Source organism: Pleuronectes platessa, chromosome 6, assembly GCF_947347685.1.
Source record: "Pleuronectes platessa chromosome 6, fPlePla1.1, whole genome shotgun sequence".
NCBI classification, from domain to species: Eukaryota; Metazoa; Chordata; class Actinopteri; order Pleuronectiformes; family Pleuronectidae; genus Pleuronectes; species Pleuronectes platessa.
In genome coordinates this window covers 8,361,381-8,387,233 of record NC_070631.1, presented here as the reverse complement: position 1 = coordinate 8,387,233, position 25,853 = coordinate 8,361,381, and the positions used below count along the sequence as shown (strand labels likewise).

The 25,853-nt window shown below is 45.7% G+C and overlaps 2 protein-coding genes across 2 annotated transcripts in view; one reads left to right on the top strand and one right to left on the bottom strand.

Annotated features, from left to right (window-relative positions):
- plxnd1 (plexin D1) overlaps window positions 1-20,466 on the top strand; it is a 63,513-nt gene extending 43,047 nt beyond the window's left edge. The window contains exons 19-36 of the mRNA XM_053424057.1: window positions 571-720; window positions 3,061-3,175; window positions 3,800-3,907; window positions 5,517-5,629; window positions 6,708-6,812; window positions 7,894-8,024; window positions 9,409-9,607; window positions 10,024-10,170; window positions 10,333-10,489; window positions 10,856-10,959; window positions 12,500-12,563; window positions 13,823-13,857; window positions 14,464-14,568; window positions 14,753-14,916; window positions 15,016-15,163; window positions 18,115-18,255; window positions 18,344-18,418; window positions 19,402-20,466. Of these exons, the coding sequence (XP_053280032.1) occupies window positions 571-720; window positions 3,061-3,175; window positions 3,800-3,907; window positions 5,517-5,629; window positions 6,708-6,812; window positions 7,894-8,024; window positions 9,409-9,607; window positions 10,024-10,170; window positions 10,333-10,489; window positions 10,856-10,959; window positions 12,500-12,563; window positions 13,823-13,857; window positions 14,464-14,568; window positions 14,753-14,916; window positions 15,016-15,163; window positions 18,115-18,255; window positions 18,344-18,418; window positions 19,402-19,518 (2,178 nt within the window). The 3' untranslated portion in view covers window positions 19,519-20,466. The remainder of the gene's footprint in view (window positions 1-570; window positions 721-3,060; window positions 3,176-3,799; window positions 3,908-5,516; window positions 5,630-6,707; window positions 6,813-7,893; window positions 8,025-9,408; window positions 9,608-10,023; window positions 10,171-10,332; window positions 10,490-10,855; window positions 10,960-12,499; window positions 12,564-13,822; window positions 13,858-14,463; window positions 14,569-14,752; window positions 14,917-15,015; window positions 15,164-18,114; window positions 18,256-18,343; window positions 18,419-19,401) is intronic.
- A 1,052-nt stretch (window positions 20,467-21,518) lies between these two features.
- Window positions 21,519-24,895, bottom strand: LOC128442213 (rhodopsin-like). The gene is made up of 5 exons (XM_053424546.1): window positions 24,535-24,895; window positions 24,255-24,423; window positions 23,955-24,120; window positions 22,777-23,016; window positions 21,519-21,641 (listed from the first exon to the last, which is right to left on the bottom strand). The coding sequence occupies exons 1-5, from the start codon at window positions 24,893-24,895 to the stop codon at window positions 21,519-21,521; spliced, it is 1,059 nt and encodes a 352-aa protein (XP_053280521.1).
- Between the last annotated feature and the right edge of the window lie 958 nt (window positions 24,896-25,853).

The window sequence follows — 25,853 nt, the reverse complement described above, 5'->3', positions numbered from 1 at the left end:
ATAACGCAGGCTTTCTATTTTAGATTTGCCTTGTCGAAGCCTAAGCTTTCATTACTGGATGACATCACAGCGACATGATCAGGGTCTTCTGTGGATCCCTCGGGAGTCCCCCGCTCTTAGAGGCTGGGATTGACACAGGCCAGAGCCGGATTGGCAAAAGAGGCCCATTCAGCTTATTCCGACAGGCTCCTGTAAGAAGCCCTGAGAATGTTATTTTGGGTACCAGCAGGAATGACTGTCAGCAAGTTTGTTTGTAGAAAACTTGCCTGGCCGTGTGGGAGAGGCAGCGGGAATGTTTGCTGCTTTAAGGTGAACTCTAGCCCAAACTGGATGGGTTTTCTGCTGGCTTCCTCTGCGCGACAGCTGCGTGACAGGCCTGCCACGGCTCCGCTTCTATTCCTGTAGATTTGCGAGTGTGTACGAGAGTGTAAGTGCCCGTACAGTATGTATGGCTCGTGGCTGCTTTGTTCTCTGTTCTGTATGAATGTTATCTGCGCCTGTTCAAAGCGGGCCCCTCTGGTCTCTTACCGCTGACCGGCTGACGGCTGTTTTTGTTCATTTCTGGCACAGAAAGGGCCGAGCGATCTGGAACTGAGGCCGGAGGAATACTCGGTGATGATTGGCTCCTATCCCTGTAACATCAGCTTCAGCAATGACCAGCTGTTCCACTGCACTATCACCGGACTGCTGAGCTCCAAGGAGAACGAGCTACCTGTCACCGTGAGTATACGCAAGCCTGTAAAAACACCTCGGTAAACGCAAATACAAAAAACACACGCACACACAACCTCATGTTGAAAATATTGCTCAATAGACCCTGTTAATTTTGAGGATATCACCCATCTGTCGTACGCTACTCAAGCCAAACATTTAGTCACAATCCAGACCATCTGTGGTGTCCGCTGAAACAGCTTTGATCTGCACAAGCATGCACAACTTGTGATGTTTGTGTGTCTCTCTCTGTGCATTTTGAAAAGCCTCCAGTCTGCGAGTGTGCCACCATGAATCAGCAGTTCGAGTGGGCGGTGATCCGTCACTATCTGCAGAACAATGCCAAAAGAGAACAGTGAAATGTTTACAGCTTAGCCTTTATCTCTTTAATCCTCCCTATCAGTCCTTCGACACCATCAGCGACACCGACACCTATCGAGTCACACCGAGACCCGAGTTCTCTGAGATAGAGATGATTGCCGTCCTCGCTGGTGTTTTTATTTTGTCCCTAAGTTCTGTCCCTAACTATTTGAGGTCTTAATCAAGAATTGGTTGAGCCCTGCACAGTCCTGATAAAACCAGACGCTCTTCCCGCTACCCACGTTTCCCATCTGTTGTTGTCCATTCTGGTCTGTTGTGATAGGACTTTATTAAAGCGGGGGGGGGGGGGGGGAAGTGCTCATCTATATTTAAATATGAGCCAGACTGTGAGAGGTTTGGCAAAATAGCTCAGAAACATATGTTAGTCTCTCTGTGTCTGTCGGTAGAGCTGAACTGGAAGATCTGTTTCCTAATCTTTGACACAGAAATAGAAGGAAGGCTCTTCTCCCTCACCCTCGGTACCTGAGGCTCGCCCGAGTGGCCGCCCGCCCCCCCCCCCCCCCCCGTCTGTTTTTCAGGATGTCTGAGAATAAACACAAGCAATTAGCCAAGACACAAAGGGCGGGGCAAGGGTCAAATGAGACGCCATAACACGAATGGGTGGGCTGCCTGTTCCTGAGCCCTGTGAGGATGATTTGTGTGCACGTTTGACAGGAGCATAAATACACAGCGGGTGTATATTTTCCTTTTTGTCGGCTCATTTGAATAAATTCATACATGTCGGGCTGCTGCATAGCTTATGGCCATTTGTGTTACTTCGCTTACTTTGGGTGGCAGGTCTATTTTTACATGTCTGTGCTGTGCTTGGCTCTGAAGTATGGCTGCGATGCAGAAGTGGATGTGGGGAAGCGGTGTTTTCGTACCCTGAGCGAAACAGGAACATGGAACAATGGCATTTTCCCCTCCATTAAACCAAGCCTGGATGTTGGAGCCTCTGGATGAGCGCCTTCGCTCCCTGATAAATGAACGCCTTGGACTAGAAAGAGAGAGAGAGAGAGGGGAATGAGAAAATAAGGAAAGAGTCCAGTGAGGCAGTTTCTCCCTCGGAGGCAGACCAGTGTAAGAGGGATTTGGTCTGAGGATCGGAGGCTTCTTTCTTTAGATCTTATTATGTTTGTGTGGATTGGGGGGGAAGGAGAGGGAAGGATGTTGGGAGGGACCACAGATGCCCTGCTGACTAATCAGAAGGCAGAAGTGAAAGTCCTTTTCTTGTCACATCTGGGTTACTCTGAACTACGTGACTCCTCCAGCTCGTTGCAGCAGGCAGACCATTTTTCAAAATCCAGAGTGTAGCTTTTTTCCCCCCCCTCATGTCTGCACCTGTGCCCATGAAAAAAATGATTTGTGCATGCGTGCAGATACTTGTGTTTCCATTTAGCATGTGTTCGAGTGCATGCGTTTTTTTGCACTGTACAAAGAAAACCCTTAATGCGTCTACCGTCTCTCCTCATTACGGCTCTGTTTGCGTCTCCCTCTCGCTGCCTCCGTCTTTGTCTCCCTCAGAATCCAATTTGCCTAATTGTTAGGACTGGAAATAATATAGTTTATAATTTACATATCCAGTAAATACTGTACAATAGTGTGCATTTTTTGAATTTCCAAGACTAAAGACTCAAACTGAAGATCCATCATCATACAATCATTCTACCTTCAGCTGAGGACGGCAGTTTAAAATACACGATATTTGATAGAAACAGACATTGGAAAAGAAAACCATGTCCCACGACTAAGGGCTGCTGCAAAGTGTTTTTACAATCCATTGTTTCTGTGTAAGCAGTTATGATGTTTCATTGACCAATCTCACCATCGAAATCATATGTTCTGTGTCATATAAATTCCAGAGGGCTGTACACAAATAAACTTGAGGAGAGATACTTAAGATTTCGGTTAGAATTGTGGAAGAAAAGCAATTAAAACAAAAAAAACTTAGTTTGTTTCAGTTTGTTTTCTTCCTCTCTCTCTTTCTAGGTGCAAGTGGGAAACTTCCGTCACACCATCGCCAAGGTGCAGCTCGGTGGAAGTGAGCTGGCCATCGTGGTGTCCATTGTTGTGTGCTGCGTGCTGCTGCTGCTGTGCACTGTGGGTAAGTTGTGTAGATGATCCAGATGATGGATGTGCTCCTGCTGCTGCGGCAATGGATGTTCCAGATGTGGACCAGATAAAAGGAATTTGGGGCGTCATCGTTTCCTACACTTGCTTCATCCCTGAACAGTACCCGGTGCACAAAGACCTCACTGTTCCCCTCCCTGTCTAGTCTGCTTGTGTTGGTGTGTGTGTGTGTGTGTGTGTGTGTGTGTGTACATGTGTGTGTGCCTCTGTGCAGGGCAGGTGGATCAGGGGGAAGATTGGTGCTAATTTGGATTTTCTCACATTGCCCAGCTTTGATTTTCTTTTTCACAGAGCTGTTTTGTTTTTTTTCACAGATTTTAAGTGTTACCTTGATGGTGAAATAACCAGTGTATTTCAACATACAGAGTGTGATACATACATTATATAATAACTCAAGCAAATATTCTATTTTGCACAAATGTGTATTTCTGGCAAAAATTGTTCAAACATCCACGCTCATATTTTTTCAAAGGGCTCATAAACCATTTCCGAGCGTAATTTCATTCATTCAAAATCTTCTTGAGCCGTCTCTAATCCCGGTCTTATTTGCTGATTTACTGGAAGCTGTCAGTGTTATAACAGTCTTTGTTTTCCTCAGCTCTCGTAGTGTACTGCACAAAGAGTCGAAGGGCGGAACGCTACTGGCAGAAGACGCTACTGCAAATGGAGGAGATGGAGTCCCAGATCAGAGAGGAGATCCGTAAAGGTGTGTCTTTAAACCAAAAGGCACAAATACACAAACACACACACACACTTTCTTTGTAACAACTCTGTCATTGTTGTGGTTTGGACCACAAATTATGTTTTGTTTCTGTCCACATAACTGCGTGTGTTTGTCTTTTTATCCACATACGTGTGCAAAATTATTTTTCTAGTCTGTGCTGGGAGAGAGATACAACAGTGGACAGAGTTGTGTCTAGTCAGCATGACTTCTAAAATACAGATTGTGACAAATGATCAGCCGCACACAGACACACTCATCGCCACATCGTCTCTGTTGTGTCTAACCTATAAGTAACGAGGCCTGTGTGTGTGTGTGTGTGTGTGTGTGTGTGTGTGTGTGTGTGTGTGTGTGTGTGTGTGTGTGTGTGTGTGTGTGTGTGTGTGTGTGTGTGTGTGTGGTTAGTTCCCTGTGTGTGTGGGTGTCTAGGCCATCAGAGTGAAGCCGGGTGAAGGCCACTGCACGTCCAAGCACCCAGATTTATGGCGTAGAGATAGAGGGGACAGATAGAGAGAAAGAAATGGAGGGAGAGGGCGATTGGAGTGGGAGTCAGGATTGTGAGTACGAGGAGAAGCAGAAGCGTGGGAGGGAGAGGAGGAGGAGAGGAGCGGTTATTTAGTCAGATGACAAGGATAGATTTGTGGCCGAGTTCATTGTAAGTGTGCTCAATGAATGCCATAGTTCTGCGCAGAAAGATGTGCAAAAAGCAAATGAACGAGGGAGTGAGAAACAATGGGAAATTGATATATTCCAGGTTACAGGAACGGGAGTGTTTTGGTAGAAGTATGAAAAGCGAGGCAGAGGGGAGATTCTGGTATTCAAGCCTGTTCCAGCTAATTGGGAGCGGACGGTTTGGAGGACGAGGTGTCCTCTGTGTGTGAGCAGGACGATAAAGAACCGGGAGAAGTAATGAAATATGTTTGAAATCCCTCAAGTCTGGTATTCCCGTCGTCCTGGTCTAACGCAGTCTGAAGAAACCGTTTTTGTAACCAAAAGACATCTCTCATCCTGCAACAGGAAGCACTTCTCCATAAAGGGATCTCCAGCATCTCATTAGGAGGCAACATTATCCTCCCAGAAAACACGCTATCCAATTAAGTGGCTACAATATTAGCACGCAGATTAAAGAAGTCAGTGTCTGGACTGGTACTGTTTCTGCATGTCAAACTTCAGCCTGCACACATGTTTCGGATGAAGGCCTCAGTCAGGATTTCGCTGCTCTGCTTGTCGTTTGGTAAATATTTGCCTGTATGCTGTGCTGAGCTGCTCAATCTGGCAAACAGAACGCAAGAGAGAGAGAGAGAGAGAGAAAAAATGAGAGGATTAGTGTTTGGTGTATTTATTACAGAGCACCAGGTCGAGGAAATGAAATGATCTGATTCCACATTTCTTCTAAAATATCTCCCAAACCCCACAGCAGCCTGGGAGAAATTCGATGGAAGTTGCGTTAGCCTGTTAAACACATTCCTGACTCATTTTTGCTTAGCGACAAGTGAAGCATGATGAACCAGATACAATAAACAACTGTGGTTTGATGACAGTCCCGAGATTTATTCACCATTGGTCTTGTGTTTTTTCTTTTTTATCCTTCCAGGCTTTGCAGAGCTGCAGACAGACATGACCGACCTAACCAAGGAGCTGAATCGCAGCCAGGGCATCCCGTTTCTGGAGTACAAACAGTTTGTCACGCGCACGTTCTTCCCCAAGGTGAGACACACTATTTTTACCCGCTATCTGATCTACCTGGTGGACTGACAAAGCAATTTTTCTCAATGGGGCTTTAATTATTTTTTTCACCGACATGTCCCATTTCACTTCTCCCACCGCTTGTCATACTTAGCAAACAAATTCACCTTGGAACTTTTGTAAACATAGAGTATACCTCGAGGAAAGTGAAGCTCAGTTTGGCCCCCTGCTTGAGAGTTAATGTGTTCTCCATAGGTAAGCATTTTTCTAAAGTGCAACACTATGAAGGTAGACTGTGGGTCTATTTTTTCCACCGGCACAGACAGACACATCTCAGCAGGCTTTTGTCTACCAACCACAGGCATGGACTCCCAAGGAGACAGAACAATGACGGGCGCTAAGTCAAATAAACTTTCCCCCTGATTTCTCAAAAACACACTTTACTCCACTCACACAGTTTTGCAAGTACACAGACTCTTGTGCAACGATAGCCTCGCTGGTTTGTTGCGCTGGACAACATTTTGTGTTTTGAAGGAAGTGAGAGGGGAGAGTGTTGAAAAGCTGCAAAGAGGGAAACATAAATTTAAGCATCTCTGCTTCCTCAACCCCTCCATAGCTTTTCTGCTAAGACAGCAACCCGACTCTGCACGCTCCTTTTTTTCATTGAGCTTCTGGTTCTCTTAGATTACACACACACACACACAAACACACACACACACAAACACACAAAGCAGTGTTAGACACTTACTCAGACAAAGATGAAATACAAGCCGAATGTAGCTGCTCAGAAATGACAGAGTGCACTGAGAGGCTGCCTCTTGGCTCTGAGTCAGTTTGTCTCTAAAGCCTTTACGGCTCATGACGTGTTGTGTCACGGTGTCATGTTTCCTTCTCATGGTCAGTCAGGGCCCATGTTCAAGGCCTCTCTAAAGAAAATTCTTCCCTTTGGTTCCAAACTGCAGATTTACAGCCAAACTTTCAAGGCCAGCACTTTTTATATTTCCCTGTCTATCAAGTTTTTACTCTACCTTTCCTGTGTCTATAACGAGAGCTGACTTTGTGTTACAGTTCTCTCTGTGTTTATTTATGTGTGTTTCAGATGTGCTCTGATTACGAGAAGAGTCTTGTCCAGCCTGTCTACGAGAATGATGCTCTGGGCCCTCGAGTGCTGCCGGAGACCCACCCACTGCTGCAGGACTGGAAGGTGAGGGGTTAAGCCATTAGGATGATAGGTTACGTTGCTGTCTCTTGTGCCCGAGTGCCTTGAATTGGCTCCTTTTTCACTCCCTTGTTTCTCAACTGGGTCACACTGAAGCTTGTTAGGGCTTTGTGGTGAGCTCATTCTTGATGACTAGAACAGAAAGGCATATTCGGCAATTTTGCCTTTATGGGCTTGTTATAATAAGTAACATGTCTCACTATGTGTTTGTGTGCCCTCCCGTGCTCTTGTGTGTTTATTTGACCACTTGCGCATGTCGTTCAGAGGAGTCAAGTGAGGGAGGGACGCACAAAAAATGTTGAGCTTGTCAAACACGCTGCCCACGGAGTTGATGGCAGGTTGTTGACACACTTCTCACTGGAGCCAATTCGACCAAATTGTGTGCGTTTCATTGAAATCCATCTCTAGTGTGTGTGTGCGTGTGTGTGACGGTAGTGAGAGCCATTGTATGAGGGGAGCGTGGGAGAGGGAGTGTGCACTTTCACTCCATAATGTGAATGATGTGAACGTGTGTGTGTGTGTGTGTGTGTGCGTGCGTGCGTGCACACAATAGAAAGAGAGAAAGTAACGATTGTAGTGCTAGTTTTGGGTCGGCAGCCGGGGGAGTCTGTCTAACGGTGATGAAGTGCTTTGGATCCACATCGTCTTCCCAGGAAGTGTTTTCCAGGTCACAGCAAATAAATCTCATAGGCGGGCATTTATCTTAATGGACACCCCTGTTCTCCTTCTGTCAGGCTGCAAACCACACCATATGGCTGCAGTCCAGAGGGAAGACTCCATCTCACCGCTGCTTAGTTGCACCCATAGATAGGCCATACTCATTAAGCCGACTCGGCACATTTAGAGACAATCAAACACAGTCAGGGAGCCCGCAGCACGAGATACAGATACTGTAGAGAGACCCGGAGAGAAGGATGTGCCCAAAGCAGCAGAAAGAAGAACTGTAGTAGCAAGATGAAGTGTTCCCTCGACAGGTCAAAGTAGATTATCGAGTGTGCAGCAGGTGTGCAATGGAATTCTGGTGAGATTGTGCAGAGAAATAACAGTTTGACCGGTCTGTCACCAGTCCACCAACACAACAAAGCCCAACGTGGAGGAGGGCATCACCATGTTCTCCACTCTTCTCAACAACAAGCACTTCCTGGTCACATTTGTCCACGCCCTGGAACAGCAGAAGGACTTTGCTATACGAGACAGGTAACAGCTTCAACTCATTTACTCTGTGCTCGACATGACAGTTAAAAAAACACTGGTGTCGAGTTTATGCCATTAAATCTGTGGAATTTATTCAACTGAGTGACTTCTGTGAGAAAGATGTCAATTCCATTTTTGAGACTTGATGAAGTGGTGGTATCGTTTCATTGAAGTGTTTTTAAGTTGCTATAATTAATAGTTTTATATTCACTATGGTTGTAGTCGCCTCACAGCAAGAATATTCTCATTTTGTAGGCCGGTCTTTCTGGTGTTTGCATTTTCTTCCTGTGTCTCCGTGGGTTTTCTCCTGGCACACTGACTTCCTCCCACGGTCCAAAGACATGCAGAGTCTCTAAATTGACCTTAGGTGTGACTGTGAGAGTGAATATGTTATGTTAGGTATGTTGGCCCTGTGATACGCCAACGACCTGTCCAGGATGTACCCCGCCTCTCGCTGATAACATGTTATCTGAAAGATGTGTCACAGAGAATCATCAACCGACACTGGTCATCTTTCAGCTCATTGTTTTGGTTTTCAAACCCACAAATGTAATGTTTTGGCTAACCTATCTTGTCAACCTGGTCTGTTTTCTGTGAGAAAGCTCTGATAAAGCTCCCTGTGCTATCTTGAGCCACACCAAATATCATATGCACAGTTAGCATATAGCCAGTGAACATAGTGTAGAGCAAGGAGAATTTATTTATCTGTTTCCCGGGACACCCAACCAGGAGGATAGACAAGAATGACCCAGAACTGACTGGAGGGATTACAAATCCCATCTGGCCTGGGAACACCTCAGGATCCCCTGCTGGACAGCCTGGCTAGGGAGAGAGATGACTGGAATACCCTACTTGGCTGGATAAACAGATGGATGGATATTTTTTTTAAAACTGTTATATTGCATTGATACAATTCTCTAAGATTGTGTCTAAGACAGCCGTTTACATCCCAGCAGCTTCACTTACTCTGCTGTTGTGTGTACTTGGTCATCTGTCACCATGGCCGCCCCACAGGGTTGTTATGGTCCTGAAACTAGCCAGTCATCGTGGAGAATGAGAGAAATTCCAGAGACGAGACCACATCCCTGTTGCAGCTCAGCGTCAGCACTTACTGAATGATGTAGCCTCTCTCTCCTGGATTAAAGGGGCTTTGTTAGGGAAATCCCCTCCACCTCTGGTTTTAGTCACCCGGACACTCCCTGCATTAGATGGGGGCTTTATTTAGCTCTGCAGCCATAGGTGCTGTGAGGAGGAACCTTGTTGTTGTTTCTGTAATGTAGATATCTGTTTTTTTCTTACACTGACCACATGCTGACGGGGCCATGTTTGCAGGAGTATGTTTTTGCTCATCCGTCTGCTGAGCTAATCTGTTTTTTTCCTCCTTCAGATGCAGCCTAGCGTCTCTGCTCACCATCGCCCTCCACGGCAAACTGGAGTACTACACCAGCATAATGAAGGATCTGCTGGTGGACCTGATTGATGCTTCGGCGTCAAAGAACCCCAAACTGATGCTGCGCCGCACGGAGTCGGTTGTGGAGAAAATGCTGACCAACTGGATGTCCATCTGCATGTACAGCTACCTCAAGGTGAGGAGAAGAATAAGGAAGGTTCTGCAATGTAATGGGATCGATGTGTTCATTCCCCCTTTATACAACCACAGTAAGAGTCACCAGATTTAGATTTTCACCAAATTACACATATTTCCTCTACACATGTCAATTTATTTTATTAAGATCCATAAAGGAAGTTTCTTATCTCACTGTGTTGAAGAGAGATAACCAAAAAGATTGGTTCAACCCCCTGATACAGAGCCGCACCAAAACTGAATGGATTCTTCCCTGATACAACACACATCCTTTCACTTAGTTTCATAGGGATTTGTCCAGTAATTTCTGTATAATCTTGCACACAAACCAAACAACGAACATGGGGGAAAACTCCTCTGCGGATGTCTTAACAAAGAAGCGCCCACAGCTCTGAATCTTGTCTCAATTGCTCACAGGAGACAGTGGGAGAGCCGTTCTTCCTGCTGCTGTGTGCGATCAGGCAGCAGATCAACAAGGGATCCATAGACGCCATCACAGGGAAGGCCCGCTACACCCTTAATGAGGAGTGGCTGCTCCGTGAGAACATCGAGGCCAAGCCACAGGTCTGATAACTCACTTGCTCTTGCTCCATCTTTCGCACCTTCACTTTTTTCTCAGCAGAGCTCAGAGGTCAATGTCAAACTAACAAAATTCTATGAAGTTGACTGCTGGAAAGTTAGCTGCGATAACAACTCGCTAATGTTTGTGTTCCTTTGCTCTTGCAGAACATGAACGTGTCCTTCCAGGGCTGTGGCATGGACTCGCTACCTGTCAAGGTCATGAACACAGACACAATCTGCCAGGTGAAGGAAAAAATCCTTGAAGCCTTTTATAAAAACCTGCCATTCTCCCAGTGGCCCCGAGCCGAAGATGTAGACCTGGGTAAGAGCACCTTTTCTCTGATTATTTCCATCCTCTCCCCTCCCCAGCCCTCCCAGATATAGTAATCTCCTTTGCAAAAGGTCAATTCCCCTCATGAAGCTCAACCAACCTGAGGCTGCAATATAACAAATGACAGAATCCATCGAGGAGAGTGTACAGTCATAATCACAAAGAGTTATTGCTTTCAAAGGCTGTGGAGCCTGCAGAGCTGATTTGATTAATGGCCGCAGAATATTTTCCACAGGTCGCGCCGCGGAAAGTTATAATACAGCTGCCCTCTGTCGCTGGTATATTCTTTATTCCAAATTCCGGATGAACTTGTCTCATATCACTTCCCTCCCTTCTCTCGTCCCCTCTCTCCTTCAGAGTGGTTCGACTCCGGCAGCAACAGTAAACTTCTGGCGGACCTGGATAATTCTACAGTGATGGAGGACGGAAGAAAGAAGCTCAACACAGTCAGCCATTACCTGGTGTGTATGTTTGTGTGTTTGTGTGTGTGTGTGAGAGTGTACCTGTAAATCCCTGATATTATAAACAGACCAACTGGGGTGTTGAAGGTGGGATATCACTGTAAATGGTCTCATTGGCTGTTCATGGGTCGAGGGTTCACTCTGTTGAAAGTGTTTCAAGTTCATGTTTTTGTTCACTGTTGCACTGTGTTTCTCTTTATAATAACATTGTACAGGTAATTTATTGAAGCTGAAGCAAAGCTGCTGCATTCAAACTGTTGTTATGAAGATTCTGAATTCGGACTTTAAAGGTTCACTGTGTAAGATGAAAGAGTTGTATGAATATATATTAATTAAAATAATAATATAATATATAAAATAATCCTAGTGATGTTTTCACTGGTGTGTAAATCGTCTAAATCATACAAATCAAAGGTGGGATGGGAAGACAGCCCTTTAAAAAACTGCCAAAGAGATCCCTAATGAGCCACACATATCTATTTGCTTGGATATTGGGTGTGTCAGGCACACAGTAGAATGTTTTATTTATGAGTTAACTTTATAAAAAATACAGAGTCATATGAGGTACTGTACATTCAAGGTATAAATTTAGTGTCTTCTATCTCTTCATGTTATCCCGGACTGACTCCATAATGATCCGGGCTCTCTGGGGGGCAGAAAATCTATTGCATTGTCAATGTTTCTGGAGATGGGTCTCTTTTTGCCTCCGGCTGTGTGCTGTGGCTCATTGTCATGCTGCAGAATTTATCTGAGACCAATCAGATGCCTCTGTGATGGTGTTGCATGATAGATAAGGATAGAAAGATCTTGGGCTCTGTTTCTGCGTCGTTAAGAAAGCAATACTCCAACAATGTGTCCGAACACGTCTCAATTTACGACCATCGTGCTCATGGGCACTCAGATGGGCACGAGTATATTTGCTATTGACAGCTCGACAGAAAAACTACATCAGTCTGAAACCTGCAACTAGCATGTGCATCCTTCTTGACAACAGTTTTGTAAGACAGGGCCACTGAAGTGTCTCAAACCTGCCAACAAGAAGAAAAAGAACCACAATGAATGTCATGTGGGGGTATTCCATTAAGAATATATTTTGGTGCCTGTGTGTTTGCTTATGTCTGCATTCATTTGTGCATGAGTAAGCAGAGGTTCAGCTCCCCTTCGACCTTTGACCTTGTACCTGTACTTGTTAAGTGTTCTGTTTGGTTTTCGCTGAGCCGTGGGGACGGAGCTGTGAAAGCAGCGAGCTGCAGCTTGTACTAACAGTCTGGGTTCACTGGCGAGGCTGTTAGATCCGTTTCAACACAAGTTGACTTTAATGAGTTCAGCCAGGCTCCTGCAGACTGGCCACCACCCTGGATACACGCGGGACCAACACACATGTGTTCGAACAAACATGCGCACCTTTCAACACCGCACCCCCATGAGGGCCTGCTTAATGATGCTGTTCTGTTGCACCCTGGCTCACCCCTGACCCTGTGCCCTATGTCTTCTCCCGTCCCATCACCCTCCTCCTCTTCCTTCCTCTCTGTCTTCACAGATCCCGGAGGGGGCATCACTAGCCATGAGCATGAAAGACAAGAAAGAGAAAACCCTGGGGAGAGGTACATCACCTTCGAACTCACCCACTCCCTGTCGCTTTGTCACCCGGTCTCACCCACACTTGGATAAATACACACACTTGCGGGATCTCAGGAAACAGCACACGCTCAGCTGATCACAAGAACACGATACGCTCATGTAAACACGTATGAAATCACACACCCTCCCTTTCCCAAAAGACACAGCGGCCATCTAAACACACTCCCACCTCATAAATCACAACACATTCACCCCTGCCTCACACAAGTGTCATGCTGCCGCCTCAGTCAGAGCTCTTTTTTTGTGTTATAGATGTATTCCATTAGCAAATGTCAGCTTGTGGGGGAAAAAACAAAAGTTGGCCCATTGTCCAGCCTCAAGCTGTAATATAATGACTTCTCTGCCCGTTGACAGATTAGTTTACATGCAGCCTTTAATGGGCTTGTCCGGTTGCTGTCTAAGGTCCACCTTACATAATCAGTACCAGCCCAGAGCTCAGTTCTGCTGCGGCTCTGTCCATCAGGGCTTCTGCTCTCATTCATACTGCGCCAAAAATAGGCTTATGTGCTCCAAACCTGGCTCCGGCTTCAAAGCGTCAGGGGGGTGTTATGAAAGTGTAGTGCTCCCTGGCTAATATAAAACACTGTCCTGCCTGCCTGTGATCAGTGCTGAGGGTCTGGACTGAGGCCCGGTGGGCAGAAGCATCGCTGGCAGAGCCGCCTGTAATGAGAACACACCCACCATGTATTTGTGTGATTGTACGAACGCCTGCCCTTGTTTTTGTGTTGTGTGTTTGTGTCTGCGTCTGTTCTTGTGCATGGACATGCGTCTACATGCATCTTCATATTTGCTCATGCATTTGTATGAGTGTGTTTGTGTGCGCAGACCTATATATAAACCAGTGCAGTTTAATGCTCTTTCCCAGCGTTGGCCCAGCATTACCATCTCATTACACCGGCTCCAGAGCCAATCACAGACTCTGTGTGTCTGTCTCCCCTAATCTCTCTCTTTTCTCTTTCCTTTCACTCGTAATCTTTCTCTTTCATTCTCTCAGACAGCTCCCCTCCCCTACCGGCCCACAGTCCACCTTAATCACTTTCTCCTCTTGCATGTACTCTATCTCCCTCGCTCCACTGTCACTCTCGCTCTTGTTTTTTTCCTCCCCTGTACGTGTCACACTCCCCTGTGCTCCCCCCTTCCTGTCTCCTCTCGTTCTCTCAGGTCTCCAACTTGCTGATTGCACATTGTTTCATGCTGTGTGTTTCTTTTTTTGTCTCCTCAGCCAAAGATCTGGATACGGAGAAATATGTACATTTGGTGAGTATCTCATCATAGGTAATTGGAACACGCCGTTAAATGTTCACTGAATTTATCGCCAGAGGTTTTTTCCTGTGCATGGCGGCGTTAGTCAGGCTGGTGACAGAGAGAATGGGGGTGAGTGGAGGTGAAAATGAAAGCTGCTGAGAGGACATGACAGCACTAATGCCGCTTAAGTTCCTTTATAAACGTTAGCTAAGATATGGGCCCTCTGACTTTAGAATAATGAGTTCCTTGGAATACAATTTGCCGGGTGGCTAGTCAGTTTGACAGGACAGTTCTGTTATCCGTGTTTGAGACACAATTGGCTGGAATTTGTCTCCTTATTCTTCCCTTGCCCCTATTTAGACCTGTATGAGCAAGTTAGAGACATGATCCTGTACACAGCGGAAAAAAATTCCCAAACCCAAACACTTCCTCTATTCTGTATGTTTCAAAATACCCAGATGTTGTTTCTGGATCATGTGTCTAATGCATGAGACAATGAAAACCCCCTCAGACTGCTGGGACTGCAGAGACAATGGAGCATTCATGTGGGTACTTGTTGGAGTTTATTGCTTCAACCTGTGTACAGTATGTTGACCTTCGGCATCTGTTGTGTTCCAGGTCCTACCTCACGATGATCAATCAGAGCACAAGAGGTCGCACAGGCCGAGTCACCGCAAGAAGGTCCTGCCTGAAATCTACCTGACACGCCTGCTGTCTACCAAGGTGAGTGGAAATAAGAGGCTGCAAACAGACTTTAGACACAGCTAGATATCCATCTCCTTGTTCTATGTCATCTTTATATCGCCCATATTAACCTCAGGAGCCTTCCAGGCATTCCTACATCACATTAAACCGTGTCACTGTGTGCGAGTGTGTGTGAGCCGCCTTTCTTCCTTCATCTCCACAGGGAACTCTTCAGAAGTTCTTGGATGACCTCTTTCAAGCCATCCTTAGCATCCCTCCGGAGCGCCCCCCTCTGGCTATCAAATATTTCTTTGACTTCCTGGAGGAACAGGCGGACAAACGGGGCATCACGGACCCAGACACCCTGCACATCTGGAAAACCAACAGGTAGACGACTTAACCCAGTGCCTAAAGGGCCCCTTCGGTTACCTCACTGTATGTGCAAGGCTTTAAAAAAAGGCTTTATCTCTCTCCCCCCCTGTGCAGTTTACCTCTGCGTTTCTGGGTGAACATCCTGAAGAACCCCCAGTTTGTGTTTGACATTGATAAGACGGATCACATGGATGCCTGTCTGTCTGTCATCGCCCAGGCTTTCATCGACGCCTGCTCCATTTCTGACCTGCAGCTCGGCAAGGTGAGTCTGTCTGATCAGGGGCTTTCTTTGACCCCCTCATTAGTCTTCTGTCTTCCATTGAAGACTAAATTAGCTATCAGCAGTTCCTGTTTGCACCGCTGGATTTATAAATAATTATCACTGAATTTATATGATACCAATGAAAACTTGATGAGACATGTTTAGGAGTCAAAGGGAACGTTTTATTTATTGGATTTCTCAGGGATTTATGGATCTTTACTTCCCACGTGTATATCATCCGTTTCCCTCGCTCCTCTGAGCGGGGGTGTGCCACGACATGACAACCTCTGATCTATCACACTGTAATTATTATTATCACTCTTATATTTACCTATATTAAATACATGATGGGTTATATAGCTGTGTCCATCCATCTCTCTGTCTTTCTGCCTGTCTATGTGTGTAACATGCACTCTCACACACACACACACACACAAACACACACACACACACACACACACACACACACACACACACACACACACACACACACACATACACCTAGTCCCCCTGTGAACCTTCATCCCAAAGCCTTCAGCCTGTCAGCTCCATCTACTTCTGCTCATGTTATTTCAGCCCAGTCGGCTGATCCAAGGTCATGAGCACCAGGGATCCCTTTTCGGTGCTGTGCGAGTTTGTGTGTGCAAGTGTGTATGTTCGGGCGTGCATGTGTACGCCTCTCTATGCCTGTTTGTGCGTTTGTGTGTGTGTGTGTGTGTGAGTATGTATGTGTGTATGTATGTGTGTGCTTGCATGTCAATGTCGTCACTGCTCACAAATCCGTCTCATCCCTCAGACACCGTGACCCTGGGCACGCTCTGCTTCCTGTCTCTCTCTGACTGGCTTCCTCCCTGGAGGAAGTCAAGGACTCATCAAATAATGCTTCTCTTTCACAGAGAGACTCTCTGATTTATAAACCTCTCTTCGGTGCCAAACCCAGTGCGATCAAATAGCAGCAGTATTCACGTGTGCAGGCAGGGGGAAACGTACCTATGGACCAACAGCTCTGAGATGTTTTTGCTCAGTGTGTGTGTGTGTGTGTGTGTGTGTGTGTCTGCAGCCTCCTCATTAACTGGTCACATCTGGCTTTGCACACACAGTGTTGTGGAGTCACCAGGTTCAAGGATATGGCCACATTTTCTCCTGTAGGCCAAGGAGACTGACTTATCGCTGTATTTCCCTCACGTGTTCACGGTCGCTTGTTTGTGTTTGAGTGTGTGTGATGGCCGCGGGACAGGGGAGTGAAGGGTACGGGACCTGGATTAGCAGGCGCACAGCAGGGGTGAGAGAGAGGTGGGAAACTAAGCAACTATCGCTGTTTCCACTGAAATCTTCCTATCTGGCAAAATGTAGACATGGAGGGCCACGGGGTCACAGGGGGGTTACCGGGCAGATGGTAGAACAGCAGGAAGTGACCTTGCGGACAGGAAGCCGGAGGGTCCAGAATCAGAAAGAGGGACTGTGGCCGCAGCCGTTCAGTCCCCCCTAATACCTTTAACACACACAAGCAAACACACATTAGGTGACACAAATAACTCACGACACATAGAAATAGCGAGGTGCGCTGTGAGCACATTCACGGAAGCTAAAAGCTGAGGCCGCCCGTCTCTTTTCCGCATCTTTCTCCCTGTCCTACTTTTCTCTGTCCCTCTCACACACACACACTCACACACAAACACACACTGAGCACCTAAAGACCTGCACACACCCACTCGCAACAGTAGTCACCACTTAAACTCGAATATGCCCACTGCCTCTTAGCCCTGCCACTTTTCTTCCTGCTTCAATGAGCACCAGTGCGAGAGCCTGAAAGTGACTCTGGAGAGAATGGCAGAAGTATGAAGGAGTATGATTTCCACTGGAATGTTCCTTTTCCAGCTCTGGCTTTTTCAGTCTCCTGTTGTGAAGAAAGGAAACGGTTCCCTCCCTCCATTGTCTCGTTTTAGTCCGGCTCAGACAGGGTCATCGAGAAATAACATCCAGTATGACTGAACAGCTCCTTATTCGGACACCAGTGGTAGAAGAAGTAGTAAAAGAAAAAGTCACAGTAGCAGGACCAACTCATCATATATATATCACCTCCGCCGAGGAGGTTGTGTTTTAACCTCCTTCTGTTTACACAAAAATGTGTTATGAGTCAGGAAATAACCTTTTACAACAGTTTTTTTTTTCTTACTTTATCATTGCGAAAGGGAATTCCCAGGGAATTATTCATGGATTTCATGAGAAAAATTCCAGCACATTTAGGGAACTGCTATCTGTGAGTGTGTAGCAGTGCAGCTTGATTGAATTTCAGGGGACTGCTTTGTGATATGAGTTTACTGAGGGACATTGCAGTTGGAATTGCATTGAAAGAAGATATCTTTTTTAAGTTTCGGCTGGTCAACCTTCATTAAAATCCTTTATATACTACAATTACAAGATATATAATCATATTTTATAGAATGATCATAAATTTGTGTTAAATTAAAATCTTTATTCTTACACTAATTAGCTTTCGGTCAAATTTAATGAATTTAAATGTCTGTGCTGTTCCCTGAAACGCTCCGATGTAAAGTATCATCAAATGAAAATAATAGTACAAGCTCAAATAGATTTATAGTCAGATTCTTCCATAAAGTGTTCAGTCATCAAACTGCCTCTCGTAAATGATGCATATGAACATTCCGACCTCTCTTCCCTGCTACACTGTGTTTCAGTAAATGTATATGCCAGCTTCCTCCTGTGATCGCATTCAGTTGTTTGTGAATTTCGAAAATTAATCTTAATTTGTTCCCATTTGGATCTGAGGCTCTGCCAAGGAGTATGTGAGGTCACCATCTGTCTGTTAAGAGCTGGTTCACATTCGTTCCAGAGCACCACATGAGCAGAGCCACACCGTGCCAGGATAATATTAGTTAAAAGCAAGGATACGAGTCTCCTGACTGAAATGCGTGTGTTTTACTTTGCAGGACTCCCCGACCAACAAGCTGCTGTATGCCAAGGAGATCCCGGAGTATAAGAAGAGGGTGCAGTGCTACTACCGGCAGATACAGGAAATGGCGCCTCTCAGTGAGCAGGAGATGAACGCTCACCTGGCTGAGGAGTCACGGGTGAGTCAAGTGCTCGAGAATGTTTCTGTGTGCATGTTTTTACTGAGAACTTCAATCTAACATAACACTCTGTTGTCCGCCTCTGCAGAAACACAGGAACGAATTCAACACCAACCTGGCCTTGACAGAAATCTACAAATATGCCAAAAGATACAGACACCAGGTGAGAGGACAGATTCTTTTGTCCCTGTTGTTCTGATCTAAGATCATGATTAGATTTGAACTCGTGTTCAAACTGGCCCTCAGTTGGTCCCTTTCACCGTATTGAGTTTCACAGATGGGAATCAGAGACGTGAAGATCTCGTGCATGTTGAGAGATGAGTTAAACTGTAAACAGCTTCTCGCCCAATGTCTGGACAAGTGTCTACACTAAGTAGCCAATTTATCTCTTTCAATGTTAGAAACATCAGATGTGATCACTTCTCCGTCCAATCCTCTCTTGCAGCCCACATGCACTTCACTTTTTACTTTGAGCAAACAAGAAGCTGTTTACCCCCCCCCCCCCCCCCCCCTCTGCTTTATGGTAGTTGCTGTTCCATATCTCCTGTTTCACTTTGAACCGGGCTGCTACAAGCCCCGGCTGTCCTCCCCCAGTGTTTCCTCGCTGCTGTGACTATTCTCCGGAGAGGCTTAGTCAGTGGTGACTGTGCCTTAATGGAGCGCCCTCGTGATAATTCAGTTTAGCTGCTTTCCCCTGTCATGCTACTGTACTGACGTGGGCCAGGGGCTTAGCCTCGGATTCACGGAGCTCTGTGAATGGCCCCTGATTGCCCATTCTCTCGCTCCGGCTCAGTTCTCTCTGCCTGGTAGAGCTCTGCCGCTAAGAGCCTATAAATCCCACTGACACGGTGACAACTATTTGGGCGTGTAAAAAAAAACACGGCAGTTGAGGGTTTTGTAAATATGTGAAGAGCAAAGGCTTTTGTGGTGTGGAGGCATGCGTGAAGGAGAGGCTGAAGCACTCTGCTCGTTCCACTGCTGCTCGCTGCCTCTTCTCCATCGTTCAGCTTTCCATGTCCAGGCAGGTGGCTGACTTCCTCCCTCTCCCTGATAGATAGATATATAGATGCATGAATGCTCAACAGCCACCGAGAGTCATCTTTGTTGTGTTCTTCTCTTTTTTTTTGTGTCTCCGCCCCGGGTCAGGTGGTGAGCGCTCTGGAGTCGAACCCCACTGCACGGCGCACTCAGCTGCACCACAAGTTCGAGCAGGTCATTGCCCTCGTGGAGGACAACATCTACGAGTGCTGCAGCGAAGCCTGAACCCGCCAGCCTCCTCTACTCGCCAATCTCTTTCTCCTGCTCACAGCTGCCTCTCTCCCACCCACACGGTCGCTCGGGAATTTCGGGGCCACTGTGGAGTTTGCCTTCATGAGCGGCATTGTTATTCCGACAGACTCTCACAAGCGTGGAGAGTGGCAGAGCGAGGGACTTGATCCTGCCTCTTCCGGGGTTATACACTTGTGAGGTGTTCCTGATTTCATTAGGGACCGCCGAGCAATTTCCCCAAATATTTCCCCATGACCCGGGCAGAATTCCAGTCCAGCTATACTTTAGACTGTGTAGAAGCTTGGAGATGGGGCTTTGATTTTTTCTGGATGTCTTTACAGTTACTGGGAGCTACAGGAAGCCCTGGTGGCGATCTTAACGCACTGAACCCTCTTCTGAAGGGAACGAGCCAATGATGCACTGTACTGTATTATAATGTCCATAGCAATATTTATAGATGTGTTATAATGCTTTCAGGTGGCCTGTTCATCAGGATGAGTAGGAACGGCCCTGATGAACTCCTCATTTCCTAAAGCCTGCACTGTTCTCAGGTGTGATCGGTGAAGATGGGCGACTGGCTCCCATCGGTGCTCTGAACAATTACGTCCCAATGTGCTCTGCGGGGTTGATGATGGGTTGAGGAGGAGGTGAGAGAGAGAGAGAGAGCTATAAATGACTGAAATCAAATGGTATGTGGTTCACTGGGAAGAGCTGCATCCGTATAGAAAGTGTCGATCAGTGTTTCTTGTGAACAAATGAATCTCATGTCGGATTCTGACCAATTTTAAAAGAGGGAAATTTACATTTATGAAAAAACGTGAGCTCAATATATAATCCGAGGAGAGACTGTATTTGTGATGCCAAATGACTTGTTGGAGTTTGTGGAATAAAATTGCAGTATTTAGAATTTTAAAATGTCTAATAATTACAACATTTATTGTACTGAGTCTCAGAGTGCTTCATTTCTTAAAGCATCGCAGTGATTTTGAACATTTGAAAAGCATTAGGGTTTGGCCTGTTACCCCGTAAAAAAAAAAGCACAACCTAGCATCTGGAATTCCTTAGAGACGCTTGTAAATGTTCTCATGATGGAGCGATAGAAGGAAAGTCATGCGGACATTCAACTTTTGTTTTTAATGCAGGAAAACATAACAACTTCCACAAGATCCTAGCCTTTACACAATATACAAAACGATATCCCTTCAATGCACACACTGGCATTCTGACATCAGCTTGAATACTTAAACATCCACCGCACACACGCACACACAGACGCACGCACACACACATCCACACACACATAATCACACACATCCAGTCTGTTGCAGGAGGCGTCTTCTCCCTGCAGAAGCTCTCTCCAGGTCCATCTGTTTACACTCATGTCTCAGTAAATGCCGAGAGCAAACTAACCCCCTCAGCGTCATCACCGTAAAGACAAAAAGACACAACGAGAGCGGAGGACACTTCTGACTGATGCCTTAAAAAACACACAAGAGTCCTAAACAAATTCATGATGAGCCTCAACTAGATATATTCACATAAAGTTGATTGTTGAAAGCGGGAATTTGGGGAGGATCCATAGCTGTAACTTGAATGAGAAATGATTAAATCATACATTGTGTATTCATTTGTATTAGATTTTCTTTAATCATGTCTTTGACGAGGAGGGGGCGGCCGTGTTGAGCTTGGAATGTGTTCAGATGGATCTTCACGCGGAGTCCGCCCCCCCATGGTGCCGGGTTAAACTCCGTGAAGCCAGCTGAACACGTTCCATGATTAAATGGATTGAGAAGACACACGCTGGCTCTTGAGTGTCGAGGTGTCGAGGTGTCGCCGTGCCTCTGCACCGGAGACACCTGGAGAGGTAAGTCGAGAGGATTGGCCTATTCAACACAGGGCAGCTTGGCAGTGGAGGGTCCCCCAGGGGCGTGCAGGCACAGATGGGACGTGGAAGAGGACGAGCTGTGGGGGGGTTTAGTGGCGGTGTGGGCAGGTCAAGCCGGGGCCACCTGGCTGGTAGACACAGATGAAGTCTGGGTTTTAGAGACGGTGGCGGCCTCATCGTCTCCAAAGGGGTTCTTCCCACAGCACACCGTGGTGATCATGCAGTTTCTGAACTGGAGGAAAAGATCAGAGTCACATTTATCCAATAGAGGAGGAAGTTCACAAACATTTTATGTAAGTACAAATAGACAAAAATGTACTCAAGTAAAAATTCCATGTAAACCTTTTTACTTGAGTAAAAGCAAGGAAGTCCTTGCTTTTAAATGTACTTAAAGCATTACTATTACTTGCTGAGTGAAGCTAGTTCCCTAATTGAACTATTATATTATTATGGCTGAGTCTCAGAAGTGAATCTATCTCAGGTGCTGCAGGAGGCAGGGTCTAATGTTATGTTTTAAAAATACATAACGACAATGTGAACATGTCAAACCAAGCTTTGTAAAAATGTAGTGGTGTTAAGTTGTATGTGGTGGAGTAAAAGTGAAAAGTAGCTTTCAATCAGTGGTAGAAGAAGAGTTCAGATGGTGCCCCGAAGTGAAAGTACCACTACATAGTTAAAATACTCCACTACATGTAAAAGTCCTGTTTTCAAAATGTAGAAACAAAAATATATTATCAGCAAAATGTCAAAAGTACCACAAATTGTTATAAATTCCCTGTGACTGATGATAAATTGTTTGATAGTGATACAACAATGGTTCAGTAGTATTTTACAGTTCTTTTATATTCTTTAACTAGATACAGTTCAGTCTTGTAGGCTGTTTCCCCAAACTCTGGGTTGGCGCTTTTGTTGCTACAAATAAATTTAAGATGTGTTGCTACACAAATGTTTAAATAAATCATTAAGTTTGATCTTGTAATTTGTCTAAGTCTTGAACAGTAGTTTATATCAAATTGGGGAAATGTCTCTTAACTCGAATGTCGCCCCAACTCTGCTTATTTTTTAGTAATGTTTTGTAGCCCAAAAAGCTTGAGTGCCACCACTTGAATTATTAACGAGGCATTTTCCTTTACGCGCACATTATGTATTTTTAATGTAAAATGTTAACCTGAAATCAACTGTCAGATAAGTAGTGTAGTAGTAGCAGCGGCTGTGCTGTGCTGTTAAAAAGTATGAAGCAGCATTACATGGAACCACTCAAAGTACAAGTAGCCTAGAATCCTACTTGAGCACAGTACTTGAGTTAGTAGTTTTCACTCTCTCTTAAACCTAATAAGAATTAACCCAGGGATCTGTGCCTCACATACCTGTCTGTTCAGCAGGATGTAGATGATGGGGTTGTACAGAGCAGCACTCTTTGCGAAGAAGGCCGGAGCCGTCATGAACACCGGGCCGAACGCGGTCCCCTGGTTGACGAAGATGTACCAGGCCACGGTGGCGTAGGGCAGCCAGCACACCAGGTAGGAGATGACCATGACGATGACCATGCGTGTCACCTCTCTCTCGGCCCTCTGGGTGGTTTTAGACTCCTGCTGCTGGGCCGCAGCCTGAGCACAGACAGATGCAGCTCATGTCGTAAAAAGCATTAATCTGCTTCTACTGTGACTAATACTAACGCAAAGGTAAACAAAAGGATCAACCTATCACTGAAACAAAACAATAAACACAAACAGACAGAGATTTTAATCAAAGGATTAACGATATGAAATCCAAAGGATAGCAGTCATGTCTTCTATTGCTCCTAAAAATCTGCTTGTGACCGCTATGGTTTCAGAATCAGCAGTAAAACAAAGTGGGAGTTCGTCATTAACGCTCCAGTTACGCAAGCAACTCAGTGGAGTGCAAACCTCCGCTGAGGACCAACAGTCCCCTTATAAAACATTTAAACTCACTAGATCCAGATTTTTATTTGGATCTGCACCAAACTGCACAAACTCATGAATATCCGTGCCCTGAAAACACCTGAGTTCTTTCAACAAGATAATTTATCCATAAAATATTCTCTGATCAAATCAACGAAAATGTTCATGTGTCATTGAAATTTGGTTTAATATTTTTCACGTAATCCTGCAAACGAACTAACAAAGAGAAAAACAGAACCTCGTTCGTGGAGCTAAACCCATTATAATGAATCCCCGAAATGACGGATTGAGCCGTTGGGAAACAGAAAGGCATAAGAAAGTCACTTCTTATACATTATCAATGTGGTGATGCTATTATTAATGAGGGCATCAGGGTGACACAGTGAGTCGGCAGACTGCCCTTCAGCCGGAGGACCTGGGTATAAGCTGATATTTTGGCAATGATCTGCCCTCCTGCAGCGTCCTTGAGCCATTAAAGCCCTCACATCTCCAGAGTCTCTGCTCCGCGTGGAGGTGAGAGCGCCACAGAGCAGAGACAGAGAAAAAACGAATTTCTCCACAAGGATAAACAAGGTTTCACATCCTCATTATTAATATTAACTCTGACAGTGGCGTTTTCTTACCGCTCGCACGGTGCAGAGCAGGCGACCGTAGCAGAAGAAGATGATGAAGAGGGGGATACAGAAATGGAGGACAAACATATAGATGACGAATGAGGTGTTGTTGAACTCCGGCTTGGGAGTGTAGTAGTCAATCCCACAGGAACACTGCATTCCCTCTGGGATGTACCTGCAGCCACACAAGATAATAATCTAACCATTTCCATCAACACTATCACACACAATATTTGTGGCCAGAGGAAGTGTGGAGAATGCAGCGCTATAGTCTCCCAGGTGCTTTGTTGTGCAGACACTGAAACATACCGGGACCATCCCATCAGAGGAGGTGCGGCGCAGGTCAGGGCCATGATCCAGGTGGAGGCCAGGCCGGCGATGGCATGTTTTTCCCCAAAGCGGAAGTTAGTCATCGGCTTACAGACCACAATGTAGCGCTCGATGGCCAAAACCACCAGAGACCAGAGGCCGATCTCCCCTGAGACGTAACACAGAGCAGGTTCACATTCAAATAGTTTGAAAAGGATGAAATGGTAAACAAAACACATAGCTGAATACATGCACCATTTCTATGTGTTCTCTCTCTCACCTCCCAGAGTGGCGAAGAATCCTTCAATGTTGCAGCCGCTGACCCCTAAGACGAAATATCCGTGCAGGGCCGTGTACAGAGTGACCGTGAACCCCCCGACGACCATGAAGAGGTCGGCCACCGCCAGGTTGAGCAGCACATAGTTCAGAGGGGTCCTCAGCTTTCTATGTTTCACGGTGACATAGAGGGTGAGGAAGTTGACGGGGAAGGCGGTGATAATGAGGAATAGCATGTAGGCGGCCAGGAGAGAGTATTTCCAGGGCTCGGCCAGGTAGTACTGCGGGTGTTCAAATGGGCTGCGAACCACCCCAGTCCTGTTGGACATGGGGACGTAAAAGTTGAGTCCTTCTGTGCCATTCATGGCTGCTGAGGGTGATGGTTTTTTCTTCCCCCGGAGACCTTTACGCCAGGTGAAACAGAGAAAGGACAGACGCAGATATGGACCTTGTGGAGGTAAGGTGTTGTCTGCAGCCCTCTGAGGAGGCGCGGCACCTTTTAACAGGCCGGGCGGATTAGGGACGCGCGGAGCGAAGTGTTAGCAGAGATGGAATTAAGACCCTCAATCTCAGCCTCCCTCTCTCCCACTTTCACACATGTATACACACAAAGCATTACAGGAGGAAACTCTCGAAATAGCAGTGCACTATGTCAAGCATTTTCAGAGTAATTGGTTACAGCTATGGATATTCATACCCCACCAGCACTGTCATGTGCATCAATGCATCATCAGAGTGAGATGAGAGGAGAGAGTAGGAGGACGGCGAAGAGGGAACCAGGCTCTGTGATTCAAAGATTTAGAGTGGACACTCTACAAATGACATTTTTGGAGTAATCCAACTTATTTAGATCATGAAAGCATAATCCCTCACCACTGCATAATGCAGAGCTCAACTCGTAAGTATAATCAGAATCAGTGGGACTATTATATTCACAACAAGCTATAAATAGATAAAACCACAGATGAGTGCGAAACATAGGCTGGTACTGTCAGTTCATGTAAATGGACAAAGTTAGGTAAGAAACAATTTAAAGATTTATTTTATAACTAGAAAACCAACCAGTGCAGTTTCTGTCATACATTTCATGTCCCTGTGACCTTTTGACCATTTTATTATAATCAGTTCATATTTAAGTCAAAGTGACAAATGATCAAAAGTTGAAGAGATTTCCAAGAGCCCAAAAACATGGTTTGTGAGGCCACAGTGACCTTGAACTCTGACCTTTGGTTACCACAAGCCAATCAGTTAATCATTAAGTCAAAGTGAATGTTTCTGCTAAATGTGAAAGGACTCCTTCCAGGTGTTCCAGTGATATCACGT

Coding starts and splice junctions, on each gene's coding strand:
- LOC128442213 (XM_053424546.1), bottom strand. CDS start 24,895: ATGAATGGCACAGAAGGACTCAACTTTTACGTCCCCATGTCCAACAGG. Junction 24,424..24,534: donor ATTCTTCGCCACTCTGGGAG/GTGAGAGAGAGA, acceptor GTTACGTCTCAG/GGGAGATCGGCCTCTGGTCT. Junction 21,642..22,776: donor ACATCCTGCTGAACAGACAG/GTATGTGAGGCA, acceptor CTTTTCCTCCAG/TTCAGAAACTGCATGATCAC.